The sequence below is a fragment of the Mercurialis annua genome, linkage group LG6 (assembly GCF_937616625.2).
Source record: "Mercurialis annua linkage group LG6, ddMerAnnu1.2, whole genome shotgun sequence".
In the NCBI taxonomy this organism is placed as follows: domain Eukaryota; kingdom Viridiplantae; phylum Streptophyta; class Magnoliopsida; order Malpighiales; family Euphorbiaceae; genus Mercurialis; species Mercurialis annua.
In genome coordinates, this window is record NC_065575.1 from 38545237 (window position 1) to 38556596 (window position 11360).

General features: G+C 29.4%; 1 protein-coding gene and 1 long non-coding RNA gene across 2 annotated transcripts; one reads left to right on the forward strand and one right to left on the reverse strand.

Moving 5' to 3' along the window:
• The first annotated feature begins 1770 nt into the window (after positions 1 to 1770).
• LOC126687847 (uncharacterized) lies at positions 1771 to 4491 on the forward strand. The gene is made up of 4 exons (XM_050382402.1): positions 1771 to 2310; positions 2424 to 2997; positions 3271 to 3884; positions 4057 to 4491. The coding sequence occupies exons 1-4, from the start codon at positions 1771 to 1773 to the stop codon at positions 4489 to 4491; spliced, it is 2163 nt and encodes a 720-aa protein (XP_050238359.1).
• Positions 4492 to 5361: 870 nt separating this feature from the next.
• On the reverse strand, positions 5362 to 5769 carry LOC126686635 (uncharacterized). The gene is made up of 2 exons (XR_007643980.2): positions 5720 to 5769; positions 5362 to 5631 (listed from the first exon to the last, which is right to left on the reverse strand). It is a non-coding gene; the product is annotated as an uncharacterized LOC126686635 (long non-coding RNA).
• Between the last annotated feature and the right edge of the window lie 5591 nt (positions 5770 to 11360).

Consider the following 11360-nt stretch of genomic DNA (forward strand, 5'->3'; position numbering starts at 1 on the left):
TTCTTTTAGGTGTTTAGGAAATTATCACTTGATGAACCGAGTCTACCCAAGAATTTCTCCAAGAAAGAAACCGGATTTTCGTTAATAACAGAGGTCCTTTTCTAAATTTATTTGAGAAAATTAGGAATTTACCTAAAATAAGAAAATAATATGATAAAATACCTCAACGCGGAAAAGATATTGAAATTACCTCAAAAATATATTACTTTTGACTTTTTACTCTCCGCATCTTTTTATTTAGGAATTTACTCCTCCTATATAATGATTACCTTTCTCCCAGCTGACAAATTCATTCACAACAACGAGACTTCTTTTTCTCTCTCTTCAAATTTCTCTCTCTGAAAGCTCGTCTTCAAACTCGTCTTCAAGCTCTCGATTTCAAGTTCGCGATTTCAAGTTCGCGGTTTCAAGCTCTCAATTTCAAGTTCTCGATTTCAAGTTCACAATCTCAAATTCGCGATCTCAAGGTAAATAACTGTTTTTACCTATTTTTTTTTAATTTTCAAAAAATAAATAAGCTGTTATCATTATAATATACGTATTATGATTATTATGATAATGTATTGATACTTTGGCGATAACTGGCTGAGAAGTAAAGTTTGATGTTATCATGCAAGTATATGTAATAAAACTTGTATCTGAATGTATTTATGATAATATGATGATATTGTGCTCATACCTTGATGATAACTGCCTGAGAATTAAAGTTAGATGTTATCATGTAATTATATATAATAATACTTCTATCTGAATGTATTTGTGATAACATGATGATAATGTGCTCAAAAAGCTCCTATCTGAATGTATTTATGATAATATGATGATATTGTGCTCATACCTTGATGATAACTGCCTGAGAATTAAAGTTAGATGTTATCATGTAATTATATGTAATAATACTTCTATCTGAATGTATTTGTGATAACATGATGATAATGTGCTCAAAAAGCTCCTATCTGAATGTATTTTTCATAATATGATGATAATGTGCTGATACCTTGATGATAACTGCCTGAGAATTAAAGTTAGATGTTATCATGTAATTATATGTAATAATACTTCTATCTGAATGTATTTGTGATAACATGATGATAATGTGCTCAAAAAGCTCCTATCTGAATGTATTTATGATAATATGATGATAATGTGCTGATACCTTGATGATAACTGCTGTATAATTACACTGAGCTGTTATCATGTAAGTATATGTGAAAAAATGATGATAATGTTCTCAAAGCTTCTATCTGAACTTATCTATGATAACACGATTATAATGTGATGATAACTGCATGAGAATTGGAGTGAGATATGATAACAATATGATAATATTATGATAATCTGATGATACCTTGGTGATAACTGCTTTAGACTCAGCTTATCATATTCTTATCATATATTTATCATAAAGAATATGTGTTAAAATATTATGATGATAATCGGATGATACCTTGGTGATAACTGCTTTAGACTCAGCTTATCATATTCTTATCATATATTTATCATAAAGAATATGTGTTAAAATATTATGATGATAATATGATGATAATTTGCTGATAATCTGCTGATAGATTACCTTGGTGATAACTGCTTTAGCTTGATGATAAAAAAAAGTATGATTATCATATTATTATCATATATTTATCATAAGCTAATCATATTTTTTATAACATGCAGAAAATGGAAAATATTCAAGTCTTAATGCAACATAATGGACAATGGAATGAGGAAGGCAGATTTATTGACTTCCAAATAACATGACTTTTATTGGAAATGGACTGTACATTCAAAGATTTTTATGAAATAGTATATCAACGTTTGCTTCTACAAGATAGTGCAGTACAGTTAGATATAAAATTTCTGATACGTGACAATTATCCTCCAATGAAAATTGAAGACGAAGGAAGTCTCAGATTCTATTTAGAGTTAAAGAAGAATGAAAATAATTTCACAAAATATCCAATTTGTGTTGTTATTAATAAAATAGAATCTAGGCAGTTAATGGAGTCATCATCATCATCAGCTGCAAACAAAGAAAACAGTTCAAGTTTTGTTTATGAAGACAATACATCACTGCTCTATGATCAGTCATATGGATCAAAAGAAATATCTAACACAACTATGGATATGATTGAATATGCAAACCTCCTATGCGACCTTCAAGAAAATCTTCCAGAACATGATTTTGAAGAAGATATTGCTCCAAACATACAAGTAAATCAGAAAATAGAAGAAGGAGGGATATTCATAGACAAAGAGACACTAATAACAGATATGAGTCTGTATGGATTAGCAGACCATTTTCAATACAAGGTAATATTATATTATATCCTTTTATTTTAATCTTTTTTTTTAAATACAATAATCTGTTTATCTTTTCTATTATCATATCACTAATTATCATACACATATCATAAATGACACAGGTTGTAAAATCCTGCACAAGACAGTACCGGTTAAAATGCATCGATGATTATTGTGAATGGAAATTTTATGCATCAAGAATTGGACATACCAAAATGTTTCAGGTGCGAACATTCAGTAATAGTCATACATGTTCATTGGAGGTTAGAATGGGGGAAAACAAATATGTCAGCTCAAGAACAATAGCAAAAATCATAAAACCAAATTTGTTGGATGTCAAGACAATTTATACACCTAATGACATAATCAGAGATATGAGAAATGATTATCGCATTAAGTTAGATTACTGGAAGGCTTGGAAATGTAGAGAAATAGCAATGGAGCTTCTAAGAGGAAAACCAGAAAATTCATTTGCTCAACTACCAAGATACTTTTACATGATACAGCAAACAAATCCAGGTTCAGTTGTAATGTTGAAAAAATATGAGAATAATTCATTTCTCTATGCTTTCATGTCACTGAAGGCATCAATAAGTGGATGGAATCACTGTATTCCTATTATGATTGTGGATGGAACCTTTTTGAAAGGACCATATGGAGGTACTCTTTTTTCAGCTTCAACGCATGACGCAGCTGGTAAGCAAATAATACTTATAATCAAATTATTCATGACTTTATCATTACATTATCATAATTGTTTCATCCTATAATCTTCTGATGATAATAGAATTAGATAGGATTATCATAATATTATCACGGTATATTTACATTATCACACAATTATCATCTACTTATCATAGCATTATCATTATCATAATATTATCATATCATTATCATAATATTGGAATAGCATTATCATTATCTTATTTTATTACATATATTAATTTAATATCATATTATATATTGCAGGAAAAATATTCCCCCTTGCATTTGCAGTTACTGATTCAGAAAATGATGCATCATGGAATTGGTTTTTCACTAACATCAAATCTGTGTTTGGTGTAAGAGAGGAAATGTGTATAATTTCAGACAGACACGACAGCATAAAAAAAGCAATAGAGAGTGTTTTTGAAGGAGAAGTTCAACATGACATTTGCATTTTTCATTTACTGAATAATGTGAAATACAAATTCAAGAAACAGCACAAGAAAATTAAAGATCTCTTCATGGCAGCTGCAAGATCTTATACAAAAACAGAGTTCAAAATACATATGGACGAACTACACAAGATCAGTCCAAAACTTACAGAATATCTCATTGGGGTTGGATTGAAAAAGTGGGCAGTATCACATTCTGTGAACAAAAGGTACAATATTTTGACATCTAATACAGCAGAGTCATTTAATGCAGCAGTTAACAGAGCAAGAGAATTACCAGTTACAATGCTTATGGAATACTTAAGGAACTTGGTTCAAAGATGGAGCTGCAAAAACAAAAATCTTGCTAAAGGAACTTTCACAAAGTTGTCAACTAAATATGAAACTATTCTCAGGGAAAACTACTTAGAATCAATGAAACTCAAGGTAAATCATAAATTAGCTTAAATTCTTCGTTATCATCTTAATATCATAATATCATAAACATTATCATCTGACTATCCAAAGCTTATCATCTGACTATCATAAACTTATCATCTGACTATCATAACATTATCATTGATTTATCATATGTTGAATTTTATCTTCTGGTCATCAGGTTGATGGAACTTCAGATGAATACATATTCAGTGTGATTGACTTGGGAAGTACTTTTACTGTTAACATGAAGGATAGGACTTGCACATGCAACAAATTTCAAGTAGATATGCTTCCTTGTAGGCATGCTTCTGCTGTATGCTATGACAAGCATCAAGACCCACATGAATACTGCTCAAATTACTTCACAAATGAAAAGATGCTTGCTACATATGAAGAAGTTGTATACCCTGTAAATAAAGAAGACACATGGGATATACCTACTGAAGTAGAAAATTATATTGTCTTACCTCCTGTTGGCAGAATTAAAGCAGGAAGGCCAAAGAAGAGAAGAATAAAAGGAGTAGTAGAACATCAGACACAGAACAGGTGTACAAGGTGTCAAGCTTATGGACATAATCGTAAAACTTGTAGGAATATGCAAAAAAAGAAATAGAACTGCTATTATGTAAAGATTTGAAAGATTTGAACTGCTATTATGTAATTGAAATATTCCATTTCATTTTTTCATTTAATAAAATTTTAACAATTCAAAAATTATTATCATACACTTTTCATTTGTAAAATTGTTTGGAGTAGTAATCTGTAAGAAAATCTTACAATTATCATAATAATAAATGATGAATATTCTGATTATCATATACTTGTCATTTAATTATCATACACTTATCATGAATTTGGAATAATAATCTGTCAAAAGTTTTAAAAATATGTTATCATATGCTTATCATATGTTATCATATGCTTATCATATTATAATATACTTTTTAAAAATATGTTAGCATATCCTTATCATGAACTTATCATACACTTATCATGTTAATATCATGAACTTATCATACACTTACTCATGTTAATATCATATAATTCTCACATGATTATCATAAACTTTTCATTTGATTGTCATACTGATTATCATACACTTATCATAAATTATCATATACTTATCATTTAGTTATCATTTTAGTTATACTTCCATAATTATATATCAGAAATTTAAACAAAAAATTAATTGACATAATACCATCAGCAACATTCAAAAATCATTATAATAAACAAACTATCTTGTTTTGCTAACATACATGAAAGATTAACATTAAAAAAATATTCAATATGAAGACAAACCTGAATACTCTTCACTTCATTCAAATCTCTTGTATCACATCCTTAGCATATAGTAATCTGTAAAAACAATAATTACAGGTTCAAATATACTAATTATAATATATGCTGTACTTCATATTATCATATAACTATCATGAAAGTAGTCATATAAGAGAAATATAATTATCATACACTTATCATATCATAATAAAATCAAATCCTTCCTTAATAGTATTTACAAAAAAAAAATTGTCAAACATTACTAAAACTGTAAAAACAAATCAACAAATGTACAACAAAAACAAAAATTACAATTCAATCAGATACATAACCACTCTTGTTCTTCCACCTACCATACATGAAAAGATTAACTGCATATCTGTTACGTATTTGTTTAATACGAAGAGCCTTCGGAATACGCTTCCCTTCAATCAAATATTCGGCAAAAGCAGTAGCATACACACCACAATCTCTGCATGTATTTTAAAACACAATATAAGTATCTAATTAAACTTAATAAATAAAAAACAAAACAGAACTTAAAAATCAAAGAATCTTACGAATTTTCTTGAACAGGAAGGTCATCCATAAAAGCTACAGCAAATGGATCAATTGTTTTCTTGCCAACATAATAAACTGAGTTGAAGTTGATATCAGTACGATCGTAAAATCCAACATAGTTCAAAATTAATGGCAGTAACGTTGAATATGCAGTCATAGCTTCGCGTACAGGCTCATCATATAGCAGATTCCTAGAAGAATTATACACATAGAAGCATCTTTCATCAAAACTCAGCTTGGCAAGAATAAAATGATCTTTAAATTCGCCATCAATTTTAAGATGAACTGAAAAAAGTATGAACTTCAGATCGCCCCATGCCCTCTTATAAAGTCCATCCTCTCCAACTATAAAATTATATATTGCATCAAACTGAGGCAGATCAGTGACATTTTGATTCTCGAGGTAGAGTCGATATCCATTCTGCACATACTGATCAAACCAATTTCCACAAACACTATAGCTGTTGTTCAGAAAAATACACTTCTTTCGCAGGTACGTAAACAGACAATCAATATGCTGAAACAGAAAAACAAACAAACAAATTGAATATAAAGATAATTATAACAATACCATAAAACTAAATAACAGTACATATTTCTTAACATGATATTATCATAAACCTATAAGTAATATTATCATAAACTTATCATAAAACAGAAGTATATTAACAATAAAATCACAAAAAATATTTAGTATCATAACCTTATCACCATATTATCAATAAACATAATAATGGTTGAATTCACCAAATATATTACATTATCATAACCCAATTACAACATTATCATGATATTATCATAAACTTATCATAAAACAGAAGTATGATAACATTAAAAATAAAATCACAAAAATATTTAGTATCAGAACATTATCATCATATTATCAAATAAACATAATAATGATTGAATTCACCAAATATATTATATTATCATAACCCAATCATAAAATTATCATGTAGTTATCAAATATATACAAATAATAATAAGTTGAATAAATGTTACTTACACTCGATTCCAAATAACCACCAGGTGTATTCAAAATATGGAAGAAATCTTTTATAGTAATTTCCTCTCCACCAAGCCTAAATCCTGGGCGTAATATCTTTTCTCTTGGATAGTAAATTTCATTGCTGGAAAATACAAAGTTAGTATTTAAAGCAATTAAACAAATCAAAAACATGATAACAAAAAAACTTACGTTGGATGTTTTCTCCTATACGTGTTAGTTTCAATCCAGTCATTAAACTCAGAAAGCCAAAATTGGTTGCACATATCATGAACACTTTCCATCAACAAAGGACAATGATTTGTAAAAGTGATCCCCATTGATTTAACTTTATCTGCCGAGTCTAAATTCCTTATTCGCTCAATCAATGCAAATTTAGACGGTACATCAACCTGAACTGCTTTCCTTTTAAAAACAAGCTGTTACAATAAAACAGTAATAAATTATAAATAAAATAAATAAAAAGAATGCCATAATTAAATAGTTGTAATAAAATAAAATATATTACTTTTGGTCTACTTTTTCCAACAGGAACTGTGTCGTCATTTTTATCTGCAATTTTAGGTGAAACAGGCTTTACAGCTAAAACAGCCGATTCATTCAACTTTTCCTACATAAAATAACAGAACACACAGTAAAAACACAACTTAACAAAAACAAAAACAAACTAACAAAACTAAGTTCATTTTATAAATACCTCAGTTGGAATATAAACAGACAACGAAGCAACAATATTTGATACATCTGACTCCGCAGCAGCAAGATCAGCTATCTCATCAGATTCATTTACCTTCTCTAAATGAATCTTATTAGAAGGAACAGCCAAATCAACCTTTTCAGAATTAGCATCAACTGGAGTTAGCAAAAACTCATCGCTACAAACATCAGCAAGCTTGTCAACTTCATCTTGCACCAATTGATCTAACATAGTTGGTTTAGGAGTATCAACTTCAGAAGCATCCTTATTGACATTCTGTAAAATCACAAAAATATAATTATCATCATATTATCATCATATTATCAGCATATTATTATATCAAATAAAACAATCATAATAAACATTATCAGAAATTTATATAACATGATTATACCTCAGTACAAGAATCTTTTAATCCCACTTCAATTCCTCTACCAACTAAATCAAAGCCGGATTGATCACCAACTTCATCAAAATAACCATCTTGTTCCACAAACAATTCAAATCCAGGTTGTTTTCCATAAACCTTCCTCACACCTCTACTACACGTAGGAATAGACACAACATCGCCAGAAACAGGTGTGACTACATCATTAACCTCAGAATCAATCTGTACACAGACATAATTTATCAAAAATATTGAACAAATATAATAATATTATCATCATATTATCAACACATTATATTATCATACATTTATCATCTAAAATACTCTTGTATGATAATATATTATCATATTATCATCATATTATCATCACATTATATGTCCATAGAAAAAATTACCTTCGCACTCTCTAATGCAGAAACGTGCTCTTCATTCAATTTATCATCAGCAGCAGGTTTGATCTGATCATTACCCTCAGCATCAATCTATTAAACAGAAATTTTATTGCAACGTCAAACAAACAGCAGCATCATAATAATAACAATAACACTAAAACGAATATTAAAAACACAAGATTAAAATAAAAAATTTACAATTCTGCTCTCTAGTACAGCAACATGATCAGTGTTGGCTTGATCATCAGCAACAGGTTGCATATGATAATTAACATCTGCATCAATCTGAAAAACAGACACATAATAGCAAAAAGATCAAGCTAACAAACATTATCATCATAATATCATGAAAAAACCATACACTTATCATATATTTAACATAAACTAAAGTAACAGAAAAATAAAAAAATAAATATACCTTTTCAATCTCAAAATCAAAAACATGCTCAGCATTGTATTTAACAATAGTCTGTAATCAGAGACAAAACAATAAAAATATTAATCAAACAAACATTATTATCATATTATCATGGTATTATCATAATCATATTATCATAAAACTTATTAACACTATAAGTCATTATCATTATATTATCATGACATTATCATTATATTATCATGATATTATCATGTTATTATCATGATATTATCATGATAATATAATGCAATCTCAAAATCAGAAACATGCTAAGCATTGGATTTAACAATAGTCTGTAATCAGAAACAAAACAAAAAAAAAATTAATCAAACAAACATTATCATCATATTATCATGGTATTATCATAATCATATTATCATAAACTTATTAACACTACAAAGACATTATCATTATATTATCATGATATTATCATGTAATTATCAGATATTATCATGTTATTATCAAATATTATAATGATAATATACTGATAAAATAATGAAAAAAACATAAAATTTACCTTTCCACTCTCTGAATAATAAACTTTCTGCACATTCTCACTTTCATGTTCGATGTATTCATCAGAAGAAGTATCAATGTTACTCTCATCACCATAATCTTTCTCATTTCTAATAGGATACTCAACAGAATCATCATTTTCAAACTTGTCCTCAGCAGACTTCTCATTTTTACTCTCTTCCTCAGCCATTTTAGTCACATCTTCAGCAGGTTTATCATTTTTAACCTCTTCCTCAGCCAATGTAGTCACATCCTCAGCAGACTCAGCATCTTCCCTCTCATCATCGACAGATTTAGTATTTCTCATCTTTTCTTCAGCGTAATTGCAACTTTCAGTCTCTTCATCGGAAGAATTGTCTTCTTCATGACGATCAGAAGAGTGAACCTCACTATCAACATTATCAGACTACACATAAAATGACAAAACTTGTTAAAGTTATATTTAAAATGAAAACATAATATTATCATAAATTTATCATTTAAAACAACGCATAAACACGTACCTTTACAGATTTATCATTGAAAATGTCAGCTAATTGATTAGTTTCAAAGCTCTCTATGCAATCATAAATCTGTTTTCTAACACCTAACTCCATATCAGAATACTCAATACCACTATCAAAGACCAAATCTTTCAATTCATTAACAAACTTCATGCAAGCAGACTTCGCCACTTCAAAAGTACTATCACCCTCAGTATTAACAGCAGCAGCAGCTTCCTCTTCTTTAAAGACATAATCTTGATCATTCAGTCCAGACACAATATTTTCACTTAATTCATAAGCAGTGGCTTTAATGTTTGAACTTGATATAACCTACAATATACAATAAAAAATCACTAACTAAAAGTACACAAAATTAATCAAAATTATAATAAAACAAGATATTTATACCTTTTCATTTGGATCATCAAAAACTTTGAAATCAAAGTTTTGAATCTTTCTCATATCCTTCGGACTCCAACGCATAAACCGAGGATACGCAGCAGCATTATTCAACGAACACAAAAAAGCAGGCACAGTAGTCAGAGTTTCATAGAACCAAAATTGAATGGCATAGGGAAAGCCATACAATCGATAAAATGTAGCTTGTTTTGATGCCTGCAACAAGGTCCAAAGCTTGTTCTTGGTAGACTGAACAAATAAATCAAAAGATTATTTTCCCCATGATAAATCATCAAAATCAGGGCAGTCCAGTAGATGAATAAATCGGCTGTCGATCAATGTATTATCAAGGCTACCCAACAGAAAACACTGAACAAAATACAGCTTCGCGAACTTTACAGCATCATCATCATTCTCCCACAATCCGACATTAATCCTCTCATACCTACTAATTGGTGTACTTGAGATGCATTTCCCCTAGCTCCCGAAAAAGACATTATATGGACTGGATTAAAGGTCTTTAAATTTCGATTCAATAACAGAACGACTAATCTTATTATCATCATTAAAAAATTTATCAAAAAAAGTTCCACCAGTGAAATAGTCAGAAAACCTGGACTCGTCCCCACCGCACACAAGACCGCTCACCAATCCAAACTCATACAAACTGAAACGCAAGTTTTTCCCACCATAGTAAAACCACAGCTCATCAATATTTGGATGATGGACTTCCCTTAGCAGTATGGAATGTATAAGCCTAAGACTCAATACATCTTTTCCAATATCCAAATACAAACCAAACCTACTGCTCTTAAATGTAGACAGCTGATCAGAACTAAGCTTCGATTTAATATTTTTTATCACATCAAAAGAACAAGCCTTGCCAACTTTCCCAACAAACCGGAGATTCGGAGCAATTAAAAGATCAAAGTTCTGCAATAAACAAATAATATATACACAGGTCAGTTACATTATCATAGTATAATCATAACAATACAGTTATATAATGATCACATTATCATACATTTATCATAGTATATTTACATTATCATACAATTATAATTAGATTATCATTTTTATAAATCAGAAAACTATACCAGAAAACAAATATTATCATAACAGTATCATCAACTTATATAACAAAATAAAAAACTGTAATTAGAGTAGAACATGTATTATCATATCATTATGTCACGACCCATTTTCATGAATCGCGACCGGCGCTAGGGTATGGGTAATATAGTACCGAAACCCGTAGCTAGCCTTTTATTTAACACATAAACACATAAACCTGCAGAAAACCAATGCTCGGGGGCAACCGAGACTTCAGCCTAAATCT

Excerpts from the sequence above, each read along its gene's own strand:
- LOC126687847 (XM_050382402.1), top strand. The coding sequence starts at position 1,771 with ATGGACTGTACATTCAAAGATTTTTATGAAATAGTATATCAACGTTTG. Across the intron at positions 2,998-3,270 it reads TTCAACGCATGACGCAGCTG|GAAAAATATTCCCCCTTGCA; the intron begins GTAAGCAAATAA and ends TATATATTGCAG. Across the intron at positions 3,885-4,056 it reads TAGAATCAATGAAACTCAAG|GTTGATGGAACTTCAGATGA; the intron begins GTAAATCATAAA and ends TCTGGTCATCAG.